We start from the raw sequence: 18735 nt of genomic DNA on the forward strand, positions 1-18735 counted from the left end.
AATAGTATTTGAACTGGCTTTTAATGACTGCTGCTCAAATACTGCAGGTGAGGAAGTAGTCTAAATAAGCATGTCCAGGTCATTGCAACTGCTTTGGAAGCTTCTGAGACAAATTAGGAAATGGTAACTGCAGCTTTTAAATTTCTGGCTCTGGGTTAGAAGATCACTGCATTACACATTGATTTTTTTTCTGCAATAAAGCGTAACACTTTTAAATGCAACAAACAGGCAAGGAGCATCGCAGTTATGTGACTGTGCTAATAATTCATAAATAAAGGGAAAATTTTTGCTTTTTGTGCCAGGCCGATTATGGAGGACACATTTGGTATCAAAGATGTAGATCTAACAGGAGACCACAGAGATCAGAAGGAGGTGGAGTCTACAATGCAGTACAGAAATGGAGAGAAAGAGATGGCGCCAATTCACCCACTTTATAAACTTTTGAATGTCTCATTGTTTTGTGTTGGTTTCATTACTTGTTGCTGAAGCTCCCCACTGACGATGGGTCACCCAGAGAACCCAACACAGAGCACTGGGGTTAGCATAGACAGTATCACCATCTCCTGGGAATTTACCATTAGCAGTCGTTAGGCCACCAGCATCGACTGGCTCCAGGCTAGGGAGATGAACAAATAACAAAGCAGTTTATAATTCATATCACCGTCATAAAGTGGACCAAAAGCAACAGAGAACAGGCTAACTGGAATTCTCCTCCTCTGAGGTAGTGTGAAATACTTCAGCTTCTCAGGGTCGACATACATTTGGTCCATATTTGGGGAAAACAGCCAAATTCATGAGTTGAGGTAAAAGTGACTGCCCTTTACATCCTGTCACAATTGCCAGACTATGGAAGGAGACCAAACAAAATTGAAGTCAATTGGAATATAGCTGTTGGATTTAAGCCTGCACAAAACAAGATGGCTGCAGGTGCTTGTGGCACAGCGGTAGTGTCCCAACCTCTGGACCAAGAAGCCTGGATTCAGAGATGTGCAATACAATCTCTGAGTAGGTTAATATTTATCATGTCAAAACAAAAATGAAGATGTCTGAGATTGTGTGAGGACAACCTTTCAGCCTCAGGACATTGCCGCATGATGTCCTCAGGTTAATATCCTGGGCCTGACTATTTTCAACTGTTTTGTCATCGACTGTTTTCGGTTCATAAGATCAGCAGTGGATTGTTTGCTCATGATCACTCAGTATTCAGGATCAGTCACAACTCCTCGGATGCTGATACAGTCCATGCCTGTGTTCTGAAAAGTTGTGGACAACAGACAAGCTTGGCTTGACAAGCAGCACATAGCATCATATCAAACAAATCTCAGGTAACGTCCAATTCCAACAAAAGAGAACCTAACCTACTCTCTTTGATATTCAATAGCCTCACCATCATCAAATCCCCTGCCATTAACAACACATGAGTCACCATAGATCCGAATTTTTCAACTGAATCAACTGGAGCTATAAAGAGAAGGTCAGCAGTCAGACATTTTATGATGAGGAACTCAACTTCCTATCTCCCCAAAGCCTGTTCATCATTGACTAGGCACTAGCCAGAAGTGTGGTGGGCTACTCTCCACTAACCTGGAGGAGTACAGTTCCAACAACACTCAGGGAGTCAAACACTGTCCAGGACAAAACAGGGATCTGAAATCACTCTCCACCTTCAAATTAATTCTCCCCAACAAAATGCACTAGAGCAGCTCACCAATGCTTCATCAACAACACCTCCAAGTGTCAACCTTTACTCAAAATGTAAGGATAGAAAGTTCCACTCCAACTCTCGGACATTCTCAGCTTAAAACTAGCTTACCAATCATTTACCGTCACTGGGACAAAATCTGAAACATCAGCTATCTGAGGGGAACTTGGACAGCGTAACTTTTCACCCCCTATTAGATTCTGCCCGGTCTGACTGTAAAAAAAATGCAAATATTTTATACAAAACCAGATGCTACAGATCTTTCCATTTCTCAACACCTCTTCCTGATCTCAGTCTTTGTATTATAAATAAAACTTTTTTTATTCGTTGCAAAATTCTGCAGACAAATGTTTGGTTAAAGTTATCGCAAAATTGTTATAAACTGAGTAATTTCTGACAAGAAAGAGATGATTGATTTTTTTTTGGAATATTAAGAGACTGACTTCATTCAATCTAAGAGTCCTAACCTCTCTATGTCCAAAGCAGAGAAAGAAAGAGCTCTGTGTGATCAGCTTCACCATCCATGCACATTTCAAATTATTTAATTGGTTTAAAGGAGATAACTGATAATTGTTTAAAAAAAAACAGACAAGCACATTCTGAAGTTTTCACTCACAAGGGAAGTCAATATTTAATCCCCAACATTGTTCAAATAAAGCTAGTTTTCAAGTTTTGAATGTGCAAACAGATCCCCCTGCCCCCAACTTAATGCCAGAATTACCATTGGTTCTGATTTATGTTACATCAACGGCTCAGTGTTTCCTGCCATCAAAATTCAGCTGCCTGAAGCAGAAAGATATACCGATGACGTAGGTGCCAGATGGCAAGAATGTGTGAACATCAGTGATCTTTTGGCAGGATGCAGAAAGCTAAACATGAATGAGGATGTTCCCTCTTTTGTCCCAGACAAGTCTGGCAATTACACAATGTCCTTAAATGAAACTGGAGCAGTACAGTACATCAGACAGTGCTGCCCTTTCAAGATGATCTGTTGGACAGAGTTGAAAGCAGATCCGAATTTCATCCAGAGCTCAATACATGCCAATTTTAATATCCTGAATTTATGGTAAGTCACAAAGCTAAAAACACATGACTCATGGCTCAGTCATAATCATGCCTGAGCTCAGATGACGTACCCATCAATTTTGTTTCAAACTTCAAATCATGACATTCTTAATACAGTAGTCAGTTACTTTTGTCGGACAAAGGGTATAGCACAAAATGTTAGATAACTCTCTGCAAAATGCATTAATTAACCTCCTAAGCACTGTCAGCAAGATAACTGCTCCACAAGCTGTCAAGCTGTGGGATTTATCAGATACAACTAGTTGTGATAGCTTATCTGAGTTTAAGGTGCAAAAGCACATTTAAACAAAACCTTTAAATTGCCCTTAATTTCCAGCCAATGAAAATCTACTTGTAAAAAATTCTTCATATCTCCAAATGGAAGGTTGGGAACTGATAGGAAACAGACAATTCCAAAATATAAAATAGATATGCAAAAATAAAATTAATGAAGGTAGGGTAGAGCGAGAATGATAAAAATGTGGATAACAAAAGAGGCTATGTTCAGGGGCGAGTAAGAAATCAGACATTTTTAATATGATGTAAACCTTCTTTCTAAATACTTATTGTAACTCTTTTGACTTAGCGTTTCTTTAACGAAGGGGTTAGAATAGAAAAGGATCCCCCTCCATTGGGAAACTGGCCACTCGGCCCAACAAGTCCACACCGGCTCTCCAAAGAGTATCCTACTCAGTTTCACTCCATTACCCTATCCTTGTAACCCTGCATTTGATTGATCGATTTTATTGTTACGTACCGAAATATAGTGAAAAGCTTTGTTTATGAGCAGTACAGATAAATCACAGCAAGCAAAAGATGTACAGATCGAAAAGGCCTGGAGGCATACAGGTTACATTGTAGGTTACATCACTTAAGACTAGAGTCCATTCAACAGGCTGATAATTGCTGGAAAGAAGCTGTTCCTGAAACTGCTTGTGCATGTGTTCAGGCTTCTGCATCTTCTACCTGACAGAAGATGGTGTAGGAGGTTGTAAGCAGGGTGCGATGGGTCTTCGATGATGTTAGCCATCTTACTGCATCAGCGAGCCATCCTTGGATGGAAGGTTCGCTTCTGTGATGGTCTGAGCTGTGTACACTACCTTCTGTAGTTTCTTACGACCCTGCACAGGGTAATTGCACCCAGACAGTATGCTTTCAATCGTGCATCTGTAAAAGTTGGTGAGGGGCATTATTGACATGCTAAGTTTCCTGAGCAGCCTGAGGAGGAAGTGGCATTGTTGTACCTTCTTAACTGTTGCATCTATGTGGGAAGTCCAGGACAGGTGGGCGGATATTGTCACTCCAAGAAACTTGACGTTCTTCATCCTCTCAACCTGAGTTCCATTTCCCATGGCTAATCCAACTAACCTACTCAACCCTGAATAGCCTGGGCAAGCTATCATGGCCAAACCACCTAACCTGTGCATCTTTGGACTGTGGGAGAAAACTGGAGCACCTGGAGTAAACCCACACAGACACGGGGAGAATATGCAAACTCCGCACAGTCACCCGTGGTGGAATTGAACTTGGGTTCCTGGCGCTGTGAGTCAGCAGTGCTAACCACTGAGCCACCGTGTTGCCATTCCTGATATTGGGCAATTTTATTTGCATTTTCAGCATCAATATAGAAAACACATGAAATTACCACATCTCAGAGTATAAGTCGATCTCTGCAGCTTTGAAAACTCCTTTCCAAAGTGAGTAGATCAGCCTATTGGCTCAGTATACGTTATGAGCTATCTGCCTTCTGGTATGTGGTTGCGATTTTGAAATGTGAAAAATTTCTGCTTGTCAGTCACTAAGCGCAGTCTGCTCTGTGCAGGCATTTTGTCAACTACTGCACATCTTCTTGGCTCTACAGCCCATACGGCCTCAATAATCCATATACCAACTATCTCTACAGAAAACCTGAGGCCAATGCCAAAACTAATGTGGCCCTAAACGTGCAGTTATTAGTGAACAAACAGGGAGGTTTTAATCAACAAGTATTGGCCTAAACATCCACTTTGGTGCCTATCAAAATGGGGCTGTCTTACACATGACATCAACTTACACAATGCAATCCACGGCAGCTGGATAATGGAGACTGGAGTCTCTACTGGAAACTGCCAGATACCCATGGGCTAGAAATTCATTGAGGATGTAAGCATTAACGGGAAATTTTGATTTGGCCACCATTACACACACTGCCAGATAGTGAGTTCAATCGGTTAGCTCAGTTGGCTGGACAGTTGGTTTGTGATGTACAGCAAAGCCCAATAGCTAAGGTTCAATATCAGTGTTAGAGGAGGTTATCATGATGGTCTTTCCTTCTCAACATCGCCTGTCGCCTGAGCTGTGGTGACCCACTGGTTAAACTCACCACCAATCATCCCTCAAAAGAGAGAGCAGCCCGCTGGGATTATGGTGACCTTATTTGCTTCAGGCAGTGAATTTTAATGTGTGACTTATAAAATACTACCCGCTTTATAATCGTGCCCATGTCCAATGGACAGGATAATTTTAAAACAAGTAAAGCAGAATCCACTTTTGAATGTTTCCAATATTTCAAAGAAAGATGATTTTAGTTGAAGTTGGGGCAAACTGGCCAGTGTTACTTTATGGATACTCACTCTCAGCACTCGCTTATATATTTCCACAGTTCCTTGACTGCAGACCTTAAAGCATTTTGCAAAATTCATGACATCCTTAAGGACGGTAACTTCATTAAACTCTTTTTATTTCTCTCTGGTGCCACTTTTACAGCCATGCAGTCGATCCAGGCGGAGAGATGACATTGAAGGTCTTGGCTTCCTGTTACTTGGAAAGGCAACATGAATTTATCTTTCCATAACATAAAACTAATTGGAAATTATGATAACCTCCAAATAAGTAATAGTCTACCTGCCGGCCGAGGGGAATAGCTTTCACATGGACAGCCAGACTGTTCAAAACGTATTGTGATATTCTCAACCCTTCCGAAAATGGGTCTTTCTTTTTAAAAAAAACATGTCTATCATTTGACAAAATTGCTGACAGAAATCATTCAGAAACAGATTAAAAGGCAAAATCAAAAGGTTCACATTTGTACTGTGTGATGAACCCACGGACCTTGAAATTGATCTGAAGGCAGCTTCCAAGCAACGGCAAGCCTGGATATAACTGAGTGGGTCTGAATTTGCAATCACGACTGAACTGAATTCATTGACTTTAACTCTGAGTTTCAGATTTCCCTGTTTAGCCTCAGCTCTGTTGAACGCGGAGGTGACAGGATGGACGATTAATGAGAGGAAAAGCATCATCCAAGCTGAACTCGCTGAGATTATAGCTGGGAGGATAATGGGTCATCTTTTGTGAAGCTTTTCAGGAGTTCAACCAGAGAGTGTAAGCCGTCAGGGCTGGGACCTGTATAACAGCACTGCCCTTTATCAGAATGGTCCTCAGCAACAGCCCTCCCCTTTAACAAAAGGGTCAGAAACAAACAGGTATCAACTTAAGGCAAAAGAATCAATGGCAGCAAAGACTTTTTTATTAAATACAATGAGCGGTTAGGATCTAGAACACCCTGCCTAAGAGTGTGCTAGATGTAGGTTCCATCAAGGCTTTCAAGGCAGGACTGCATCACTACCTGAAGAGAAAAGATTGACAGAGCCATAGTTTGAGCTGAGTTGCTCACCTAGAGAGCTAACACAAGCAGGAGGAGTGCAACTGGCTTCCTTCTACGCTGTAGCCGTTCTGTCCTTCTACATCTGCTAAAGCACAAGGTGGCTTGTTTGTTAAGGAAGCAGAGGGACCACATTCATGGCTGCAGAACTGCACGTTACCTCCCCGGTGCTAGGGTCAGGGTGCCACTGAGTGGATATGGGATATTCTTCGGGAAGCAGTGGGACAGCTAGAGGCTGTGGTTCTTGTGCTGTGCCAAAGACTTAGGGAGGAAGAGCACAGCAGTCCTGCAATCAGAAATTTGGGAGCTCGGTAGCAAATTAGAAAGCACACCGTCAAATATAGTCATCCTGAGATTACCCTCAGTGGTATGTACAATGAATACAAAAGCAAAAAGATAAGGCAGATGAAGGTCTGGCTGGGGAGATGGTGGCGAGGGAAGGTTTTAGATTGCTGGGACACTGGCTTTGCAGAAAATGGTACCTGTTTAACCTGAACGGGTTGCACATGAACAGAGCTGTGACTGAGTTCCTTACGGGGTCCTTGCTAGTACCATTGGGACGAACTTAAACTAAACGGTGGGAAGCAAGAGAAAATATCAGAGAGGAATGTCACGGTGCCCAAAATACTCGGACAGACAGACGATATTATCATAGAGTATGGGAAGTCAACTAGTGAAGTCGGAATAAACAAGAAAGTAACAAGATCTAACTGAGGCTTACTGGGCATTAATGAGAGTGCATGGAGTATAGTTAATAAGACTGGAGAATTACAGGCACTGATTGTCAAGTGGAATTGTGGTGTTGTGGCAATTTCAAACTTGGCACAGCGAAATGTGAGACTGGATATTAAGTATTGCTGGGCACATGGTGTTCAGGGAAAGTAGAAAAAGGGGAAGGCTGGTAGTATTGGTTAAGGAGGGTAATGCAGTGCAATAGAAAGAGGTTATCCCAGAAGGATCAAGGGCAGAGCCAAGTAGCCTAAAGTACAGGGGCAAAACGGATACAATTACATTGCTCAGTGTCATCTACAGATCACCAGCTAATGGGAAGAATGTTCAGAAACAAATTGGCAGGAAAATTACAGCGAGATACAAACAACCCTCAGTAGTTACAATAAAGTTATTTAACTATCCAAACATAGACTGTGATATTGGTAGCATCAAGGGTGGAGAGGGCCATATATATTCCTAGATTGTGTTTAGAAAAATTTTTTAACAAAATGACTTGTCAAGCTCAACAAGAAACGATGCACTGTTGAACCTGGGGTCCTTGTTAATGAAGGAAGCCAAACAAATCAATTGTCAGCGGGAGAACATTTCTGTGAGCAGTGATCATGACAACCCAAAAGGACAAAAAGCAATTCAGGGTAAGAATAATTTAACTGGGTGGTAGCCAACTTCAGTGTGGCAAGGACAGAGCTGGACCAGATTGGCTAGAATAAAATTTTGGCAAGAGCGAAAGTTTGTTGAACAATGAGCCCTCTTCAGAAAGAAATGGTTGGGGCATAGTCAAGGTGTATTCCCTTAACAGACAAAATAGCAACCACAGATCCAGTAATGCTGGTTGAAAAAGGAGATATAAATTAAGATGAAGAAGAAAACTTGTACTATGACAGGTGTCACATAGCTGATACAATGGAGTGCCAAGAAAAATAGAGAAATTTTAGAGGAGTGATACAGAAAGCATATTAGAGAAGCAAAGGGAGATTAAGAGAAAAGACTGGCCGCCAACATTTTAATGCACTGATAAAAGTCAAGCCTTGCTAATGTTTCTCTGCAACATTTACCTGTTGCTGCACATAGTTCATTCTTGCAATAAATCCTGTAGATAGCTTATTTAATTTTCTCCAAATTTATGATCCCTGAACTTTAGTTCATATACATAGCAGCTACTGCCTGCAGCAAACAGGAATAAACAAAGGTCCAATTTTATATCCCTGAACGTGGACAGGTTTTGGATGAGTTAAAATCTCTCAAAAGTATTCCACAGATTTGAAGTCTGGAAAGGACTGAGTTAGACTAGGACACAGCACAAAACACCTGGACATCAACACTGTATTAGGACTCTATCACTGAGAGTAGACAAAATGCAAATAAAATTAAATTCCTCTGAAAGCTGCCATACCTCTCTATTAAAGCACAACCCTTTCCAATTCCGGCAGATTAATGCTTCTGTCTCAAAGAAATATTTCTGACTGGATTACGAATTACTTATGGCTGAGTGCAAGAGTAACATCACAATATTTTAACCATCAAAATAACTGACTAAGAGGTATGGATATAAAATTATGTATGCATCATCTGTGGTGTCAGCTTGCATTTACCCAACTCTTGCCAGCTCGTAAGCTCTAAGTACCCAAGCTCAAGATTTAAAACATTCAGATTCACATTCTTTAGGAAGCAGAGCTCCAGAGAACCATGCATGAGATTCTATCCAACATTAACTGATCTGTGTCCTATGTTATGCATTGTTTGATGTCTTGTTCAATCAAAAATGTCAGGGAGTTTGCATACTTCGATTTGTGCTGTTGTCTCAGTTATAAGAACCACCAAAATATTTCTGATGCAAATCAACACAATTGTTAAATTAACGTAAATGCAGGAATATTCCAATTAGGTTGATCACGGGTCAGGCCAACCTACCTCAATCTTTTTGTGGTGATATAACTACCCAGTGAGGCTCTAAAACCTTACCTGTTGCACGATTGTTGTTAATTCCAGACACAGCTGAACAATGTTATTTTTCAGAAGTGAGTATTCCGCCACACTAACAAATGGAGATCTAAAAACAGAATGAAGAACAATTCATTCTAAAACTACACTGGCTGGTCCTGATTTCATGTTACAAAATAAAGGATCCTTACCAGCAAGAACCGCTGACACAAAATGATATAGCACACCTTATGCAAATAAATCACAAGTAACTTCACAATTAACAGAATCATAGAACCTTACAGTATTGGAAGAAGCCATTTGGGTCCATCTCACCTGAGCTGGCTTTTCAGAAGTGCAGTCATGCTTTGTCCAGTTTTTACCTATAATCCTACATGCTTCTCATGTTCAGGTACCTGTCCAATTGTTTTTTGTTTATTTAGCGAATCAGCTTTTACCATCTTTCCCAGTCCAGATCCCATGAATTCAGTAAAAACATTTGGTCTCTTTTTCCCACTTGAACTCCTGCCAATAATTTCAAGTTCAGCTCTTCTCATTGATAGCCTACTCTCAAAAAGAAAGCTTAATTAACATTCCCGTTGTCTGGTCAGATCCTGCTGTACTTACTCTGTACAGTTTCCCAAGACATTTCTATATTTCCTTTGGAGAAGTGCCTACAATTTTCCAGAGGTCAGATCATGCACTTCAAACACAACCTCTTTGCTCTTATATACCATTGTTCTGTTTACAAACTCACAAGCCTCAACAACTATCCTCTTAACTTGTTCTGCCACCTTTAAGGAATTGTGCAAATAGACACAAAGATTTCTGTTCATCGACACTAGACAGAATCATATTATTTATAGTGCACTTCGTTTCTATATTAGTCCTTCCAAAATGCACCACTTCACGTGCATCCACACCAAACTCCACACACCATGCTACATCCTATTTTGGCATCCAATCTATAAGATACTGGAGTCTACAACTACCCTCAAAACTAGTTAACCTGGTAGCAGGTTACGTACTGTCTGCATACTTAATAACCCTGGTCCCTTTATGAGTTGCAAAAATTGCAAAAAACAAAGCACGAACCCCAAATTATCCCGTGAGCAACATGACTGCAAACTACCCTCCCAATTTGCAAAACATCCAGTGATCATGCACCCTTCATAATTACAGATACAACAACAAAAGTTCAACTTATATAGCAATTTTAACAAAATGTAACATCCCAAAACACTAAGTTTGATCCTGACCACACACACTTGGTCCAAAATGCAAGTAGCACGTTAACAGAGAGAGGGAAAGATGCAGAGGCAGGTCATGCTCCTGAGCTTCACGCATGGACAGATGAAAATATGGCCATCAGTGGTGATGTAATAGATGTCAGGGATGTGCAAGACCAGGGCTTGGATAAGTACAGAGATCTGAAAAGAGTATGGCAAGATGTAGCTCTGCTATCTCTCTCCTGACTACAAGGCCCCATTGTGAAAATGGACGGGTCACCCAAATCAAAACACAGAGGCTGGACCCTCGGCTTTTGCACTGATCCAGCAGATTTGAGGTTCTTACACTGTGGCTGGATGAGAGGAAGGGTTGCAAGTTGGATAAATTATTGGACACGGCACCAAAAGTAATTTAACTGTGAAAGTAAGAAAGAATGTACGGGTAGTAAGGGACAGTATACTGAGGGGGATTTATACTATTGCCCACAGAAAGGAGTGTTTGAGCAAGAACCCCACATTGCATGCCCAGTACCAGGCTTAAGGGTGTCTGCTCAAAGCTGGAGAAAAACCATCCAGTCTGTGCGGCCCATGTTGGTACCAACAACATAGGCAAGACAAAGAAGAAGGTTCTACATAGTATGAGGGTCTAGGCACCACATTACGAAGGAGAATTTCAAAGATCTCTGCATTATTACCTCAGCCACATACAGACTAGGGTAGACTAAGTTAGACCTGAAACATAAATACGTGGCACAAAGGCAGGCAAGGCATGAGTGTTTGTCAGACACTGGGGCACCAATCCTGGGCAAAATACGTGCAGTACCGATTGAACTGTCTCCACCTGATTCATGCTGGGGCCAACCAAATAACTAGGGAAGTAGAGAAGATTTTAAACCAGACAGTGATTTTGCTCACGCTGTAATTAACGTTAGGTAAGTGGTTGACAAGTCAAACATTGTGACTGAGTCAACACACCTTGTGTTGAGTTGGGGATTGGTGTCATCGGTGTACACGTGGAATTGATGTTATGAGATAATGTCACCAAGGGCAGCATGGGGAGGAGGTATCAGAAGGAGAGAAGGAGAGGTTTTTGGGAAAAACGTGAGGCGACAGCATAGGGGCAGGAAGAGAGTCCCTGCCTTTGACTGGATGGATAGAACATAGAACATATAGAACATAGAACATTACAGCACAGTACAGGCCCTTTTCAGCCCTCGATGTTGTGCCGACCTGTCATACCGATTTGAAGCCCATCTAACCTACACTATTCCATGTACGTCCATATGCTTATCCAATGACGACTTAAATGTACTTAAAGTTGGCGAATCTACTACCGTTGCAGGCAAAGCGTTCCATTCTCATACTACTCTCTGAGTAAAGAAACTACCTCTGACATCTGTCCTATATCTTTCACCCCTCAATTTAAAGCTATGCCCCCGCGTGCTCGCCGTTACCATCCTAAGAAAAAGGCTCTCCCTGTCCACCCTATCTAACCCTCTGATTATTTTATATGTCTCAATTAAGTCACCTCTCAACCTTCTTCTCTCTAATGAAAACAGCCTCAAGTCCCTCAGCCTTTCCTCGTAAGACCTTCCCTCCATACCAGGCAACATCCTAGTAAATCTCTTCTGCACCCTTTCCAAAGCTTCCACATCCTTCTTATAATGCGGTGACCAGAACTGTACGCAATACTCCAAGTGCGGCCGCACCAGAGTTTTGTACAGCTGCAGCATAACCTCATGGTTCCAGAACTTGATCCCTTTATTAATAAAAGCTGAAACACTGCATGTTTTCTTAGCAACCCTGTCAAACTGGGTGGCAACTTTCAAGGATCTGTGTACATGGAAACCGAGATCTCTCTGCTCATCTACATTACCAAGAATCTTACCATTGGCCCTGTACTTTGCTTTCCAGTTACTCCTACAAAGTGCATCACCTCACACTTGTCAGCATTAAACTCCATTTGCCACCTCTCAGCCCAGCTCTGCAGCTTATCTATGTCTCTCTGCAACCTACAGCATCCTTCGTCACTATCCACAACTCCACCGACCTTAGTGTCGTCTGCAAATTTACTAACCCATCCTTCTACGCCCTCATCCAGGTCATCTATAAAAATGACAAACAGCAGTGGACCCAACACCGACCCTTGCGGTACACCACTAGTAACTGGTCTCCAGGATGAACATTTTCCATCAACTACCACCCTCTGTCTTCTTTCAGCAAGCCAATTTGCGATCCAAACTGCTATATCTCCCACAATTACATTCCCCTGCATTTTGTACAATAGTCTATTGTGGGGAACCTTATCGAACGCATTGCTGAAATCCATATACACCACATCAACTGGTTTACTCTCATCTACCTGTTTGGTCACCTTCTCAAAGAACTCAATAAGGTTTGTGAGGCACGACCTTCCCTTCACAAAACCATGCTCACTATCCCTAATCAATTTATTATTTTCTAGATGATTATAAATCCTATCCCTTATAACCTTTTCCAATACTTTACCAACAACTGAGGTAAGGCTCACTGGTCTATAATTACCAGGGTTGTCTCTGCTCCCCTTCTTGAACAGAGGAATCACATTTGCTATCCTCCAGTCATCTGGCACTATTCCTGTAGGCAATGACGAGTTAAAGATCAATGCCAAAGGCTCGGCAATCTCCTCCCTGGCTTCCCAGAGGATCCTAGGATAAATCCCATCCGGCCCAGGGGACTTATCTATCTTCACCCTCTGTAGGATTTCTAACACATCTTCCTTGTGAACCTCAATCCCACCTAGTCTAGTAGCCTGTATCTCTGAATTCTCCTCGACAACATTGTCGTTTTCTAGAGTGAATACTGTTGAAAAATATTCATTTAGTACTTCCCCTATCTCCTCTGACTCCACACACAACTTCCCACTACTATCCTTGACTGGCCCTCATCTTACTTTCGTCATTCTTTTATTCCTTAAATACCTATAGAAAGCCTTAGGGTTTCCCCTGATCCTATCTGCCAACAACTTCTCATGTCTCCTCCTGGCTCTTCTGAACTCTCTCTTTCGGTCTTTCCTGGCTACACCCTAACTGAGCCTTCACATCTCATCCTAACATAAGCCTTCTTCTTCCTCTTGACCAGAGATTTCACCTCCTTCGTAAACCACAGCTCCTGTACTCTACCGCTTCCTCCCTGCCTGACAGGTACATACTTATCTAGGACACACAGGAGCTTTTCCTTGAATAAGCTCCACATTTCTAACGTGCCCATCCCCTGCAGTTTCCTTCCCCACATCGTAATTGCCTTTCCCCCAGCTATAACTCTTGCCCAGCGGTATACACCTATCCCTTTCCACCACTAAAGTAAACATAACAGAATTGTGATCGCTATCACCAAAGTGCTCACCTACTTCCAAATCTAACACCTGGCCGGGCTCATTACCCAGTACCGAATCTAATGTGGCTTCGCCCCTTGTTGGCCTATCTACATACGGTGTCAGGAAGCCCTCCTGCACATACTGGACAAAAACTGACCCATCTATAGTACTCGAACTATAGTGTTCCCAGTCAATATCTCGAAAGTTGAAAGTGTCTCTCTCACTCCTATCGAGAATCATCTTTGCTATCCTTTCCTCCTACATCTCTGGAACTATTCGGAGACCTATAGAAAACTCCCTTCCTGTTTCTAACCTCAGCCCATACTACCTCAGTTGATGAGTCCCCAAACATCCTTTCTGCAATTGTAATACTGTCCTTGACCAACAATGCCACACCTCCCCGCCTTTTACCATCTTCTCTGTTCTTACTGAAACATCTAAAGCCTGGAACCTGCAACAACAATTCCTGTCCCTGCTCTGTCCATGTCTCCAAAATGGCCACAACATCGAAGTCCCAGGTACTAACCCATGCTGCAAGTTCACCCACCTTATTCCGGATGCTCCTGGCATTGAAGTAGACCCACTTCAAACCAACTTCTTGCTTGCCGGTGCCATCTTGCGTCCCTGAAACTTTATTTTGGATCTCTCTACTCTCAATCTTTTCTATAAACGAACTACAATTTTGGTTACCATCCCCCTGCTGAATTAGTTTAAACCCACCCGAATAACCTTAGCAAATTTCCCCCCCAGGATATCGGTACCCTTCTGGTTCAGGTGAAGACCATCCTGCTTGTAGAGGTCCCGCCTATCCCAGAAAGAGCCCCAATTATCCAAGAATCCAAAACCCTCCCTCCTGTACCATCCCTGTAGCCACGTGTTCAACTCCTCTCTCTCCCTATTCCTCGCCTCACTAGCACGTGGCACGGGCAACAAACCAGAGACAACAACTCTGTTCGTCCTAGCTCTCAGCTTCCATCCTAGCTCCCTGAATTTCTGCCTTAAATCCCCATCTCTCTTCCTACCTCTGTTGTTGGTGCCAATGTGGACCATGACTTGGGGCTGCTCCCCCTCCCCCTTAAGGATCCCAAAAACATATGAATGGAACACCCACAGACAAGCAGTCCCAGATAGCAGGGCAACAGAGGAGAAGCATTAGAGGGGAACAGTGTTTTAAACCATGGTAAGGGCTGGACGTAAGGTCAGAAGGATGGGAAAGTACAGCTTACCACTGTCACAGTTAGCTGGCGTATTATTTGCAGCTGGACAACCATTGGTTCAGTATTGTGGCCGTGACAAAAGCCTCATTAGAGGAATTCAATATGGGGAAAAAATGGCCACAGATTTGGAAAGCAACGAGACGTTTCCAGAGTTCGGAAGGAATGAGGTGGTGGGGGCAAAGGTAGCCATGACTCAGCATTCCATGAGAAGAAATGACTTTCAATGATTATTGTTAAATCAGTAATGCATCAGCAGGTTACCTGTCCAGCCAGGCCAATAAGTTCTTAGCAGCACCGATGAGGTCAACCACCGAGGTAAGGAAGTCATTTGGCAGCCTTCTGGAAGCCCTGCCATCATAATGGCCACTCCTCCGCCTGCCCGTTATGAAATTCTGTAAGTTTTTGGCTGAAGCATTCAGCTTGTGGGAAAGTGTTCTGAGGTTCTCAGTCTCTAATCCGTAGTTCTGTAAGAGTTAAAAACAACAGTCTTAACAGCTAGTGCATCACAGGGCTTAGCGCCAATGTTAGTCTGTAAGGGAGTTAGGCTCAGAAAGAACAGAGGAACAGGAGAACCTCCATTCACAATGACCTTGGCAGGATGCCCCAGTGCTTTCAATTAGAACCAATGAACTAATTTTTAGGTCGAATTCCAACACAATTTTACATCCCGTACAGTATTCACTCAACTGCGCTGAAGTATCCACCTTGAATATCTGTCCAAAAGTTTGGAATGGGATATTGACGCATGACCTACTGAAGAATATAAGAATTGACATCAAGTTTTAAACTTGCTCATGTTAGATATTTGTTTTACTTTTGGTTTAATACTCCCAAACCTAGGTGCTGCCATTCTCTTAAATAAGCGAGCCCTAACAATGTTACAAATGATGGTCCTTTGAGAATGAAGCTGGACACACACCAGAGAGAACAGATGCTCTTTGGAGTGTATATTTAAGGGTTGGTCTTCCTCCGTAAAGGGGGGTTGGTCAGGGAGGGAGAGAGCAGATTCGAGTTTGTATTTGATAGTAAAATGTAAATAAATAGTTGTGAAGGACGGACTGACTCCTGTCTTGGGTGACTAGCAAAATAACATGCACTCTCAGCGATCAACAAGGATTCCAAATCCTCTTCATCTCCCTGGTTAGGGGATGCTTCTATGGGTCTCTGTCTATGGCTTCTTGCTGCATTTTCCTGAAACTCAGCCTCCAAGCTGGTGTAATCGATACAGTCTCCAAGCGGGAGTCAGGCCTGGAGGTTAAAAATGCCTCACATCAGCAAGCAGAGTAAACTTGATGCTTGCCTTGCCAATCCCAAAGTTCAAATCACCTCCTGAATTTTAATCAGCTCGACATTTTAAAAATGAAATGGATCTTCTGGCTTGCTTAGTAAAAGCTCAGAACAAGGGAATTTCAGTTGACATCATGCAATATAAACTATAAAATATGTAGGTAATTTTGCATAAGAGGTGTTTTGACCGTGATAATTGTTAGTCCACATTTTTTCTAAATTAGAACTTAAATCCAATGTCCCAAACATGACAGAATCACTCACTTTGACAGAATTAAAAGTCCTCACAAATTCACGTGAGTTCCCAGTTAGTTGATGCAGTAAACAATCCCAACTGCTTTCTAATCAGAATTCTCTTGATATACACAATGCCATTTCCTTTACAGTCATTAATCACACAAAAATGCTCTGAGATAGTTGGATCATGACTGTTAGATTTGTCAGTGTTCTGAATGTGTAATGCCATATCAGTCTTTCCCTGGATATGTCCAGTAGCTTCCAGTATAAGGGTCAGGAACTGTAGTTGCTCTCAAAACACGATCAATTACAATCGGTAAAAGGGATAGTTGCACGGACGTCGCTATTGCGTAGCAAGGAGAACCTGCCCTCTTCCAATGGGAATTTTGCTTCCTCCGTTCTGTCTTCACTGCATCAATGACCAAAGCAAACACCACGTGGAGTCCGGCGATAGCAGGTAAATCAGTTTGAATTATTACCAGACACAGCACATTCACTTAGAAGCTATTTATTTTGCAGAATACTTTGCTGGCTGGTTTCTCAATTTGATTTGCCCTACAATAATTAACTTAATTGGTATGCAATCAAACTGTAGCATTCCATTACAGACCAATTTAATAATACAGTGCAGACCAATGGTAATTACCATGTTGGTGAAATGCCAGTAGTGTACTGTCAAATAACACTACCGTACACAGGCCATCCATGATGAGAGTATGAGCATAGTTATTTCTTTTCTTCTCTTTGTGGACTACACTGCAGTGGTAATTAGGTGTTACATTTGAAGTCTCCATTGACTAGTATAACAGCAGTTGAGCCAGGTGTTGACTAAGAGGATCTATTCACCAGTCGTCAAACAGCAGCAAAAGCAGCCCTTCTACAGCTCCAGGCTCCAAGCTAAAATAGTGCAAGGCTGTGTTGGTACAGTCCCTCGTGACTATCTCTCCACCAAGAATGCTTCCCAGTTGCAGGTAGGAAGTAGGCTGCAACGTTGATCAGCTGTCACCTTTTCGAGGCCAACTCCCTGTCAGGTTCTGGGGTCTGCCAGAGCTGCAAGATTCATGATTCACAGCATAAACCATCGTTCCAAAAGTCCCTACCTACAACAACCTTTTTAAGATTTGTTCACAGGATGTGGGCATCTCTGGCTAGGTCAGTATTTCTTGCCAAGGCCTAGTTATCCTTGAGAAGGTGGTGGTGAGCTGCCTTCTTGAACAGCTGTAATCCATATGCTGCCATCAGGGAGACGATGCCAGGATTTCGACTCATCAACAGTGAAGTCAGTTTGGTGAGTGGCTTGGAGGGGAACATGCCAGTGGCAGTGTCCACATGTATCTACTACCCTTGAGCTTCCAGGTGGCAGAAGTCACCAGTTTATCAGGTGCAGTGGAAGGATTCTTGGGAGTTTACTGCACACTGGTAAACACTATGCCACTGTGCATCAATGATGGAGGCAGTTCATGTTTAAAGGTGTTGGATGAGGTGTCAATCTAGTGACCTGCTTTGTCCTAATGGTACTGAGCTTCTTCAGTGTGGCTGAAGCTGCAGTTATCCAGGTAAGTCAGGAATATCCATCACTCTCCAGACTTGTGCCCTGTAGATAGCAGACAGACTTTAGGGAGTCATTTGTATTTATATGACTAGTCCAGTTCAGTTTTAATTGTATCCGCAGGGTATTGATTGTGAGGGATTCAGTGATGGTAATGCCACTGAATGTCAAGGCAGCAATGTTTAGATTGCCATAGATGGCCAATGCCTGGCATTTATGTGGCATTAATGTTATTTGTCACTTATAAGCAGAAGCTTGGATATTGCCCAGGTCTTGCTACTTTTGGACATGGATTGCATCAGCATCACGAATTGTAATGAACATTGTGCAACCCTCAGAAAATATTTTCATGTTGGACATTACAATAGAAGGTAAATTATTGATAAACTAGGTGGCTGATGTTTTGGACACAACAGTGAGGAAGCCCTTCTGTGATGTTCTGGGACTGAGATAATTCACCAAGAACCGTCTTCAGCCCTTCTGTGATGTTCTGGGACTGAGATAATTCACCAAGAACCGTCTTCAGTTGTGCTAGGTAGGACTCCGATCAGTGGAAATTCTCTTTCAATTTCCATTGAGTCCATTTCTGCTCAGGTTCCTTGATGCTACACTCTGCCAGATGAAGTCTTAATGTCAAGGACAGCCCCTCCTGTCCTCTATTGCACTGAAAGTCACTGAGCTGTTAGTGATTAAAAGATTATGTTACCATAGTCTTACCAGGCCATATGGCACTCTCTCATTAGCCAGAGACGACTAGTGGTGGTTTAACTTATGAGTCTCATGCAAGGGGAGAAGGTGT

General features: G+C 42.5%; 1 protein-coding gene across 5 annotated transcripts in view; it reads right to left on the reverse strand.

Moving 5' to 3' along the window:
- Positions 1-18735, reverse strand: part of si:ch211-26b3.4 (connector enhancer of kinase suppressor of ras 2) — a 554826-nt gene that overhangs the window by 328013 nt on the left and 208078 nt on the right. For all 5 annotated transcript variants that reach the window (XR_007248946.2, XM_048544970.2, XM_048544968.2 and 2 more), the window contains 2 exons: positions 15125-15327; positions 9105-9192 (listed from right to left, as the gene is read on the reverse strand). Coding sequence is in view for 4 of the 5 variants with exons in the window: in XM_048544970.2 (XP_048400927.1) it covers positions 9105-9192; positions 15125-15327 (291 nt within the window). In the remaining variant the exon portion in view is untranslated. The remainder of the gene's footprint in view (positions 1-9104; positions 9193-15124; positions 15328-18735) is intronic.

The sequence above is a fragment of the Stegostoma tigrinum genome, chromosome 15, assembly GCF_030684315.1.
Source record: "Stegostoma tigrinum isolate sSteTig4 chromosome 15, sSteTig4.hap1, whole genome shotgun sequence".
NCBI lineage: Eukaryota > Metazoa > Chordata > Chondrichthyes > Orectolobiformes > Stegostomatidae > Stegostoma > Stegostoma tigrinum.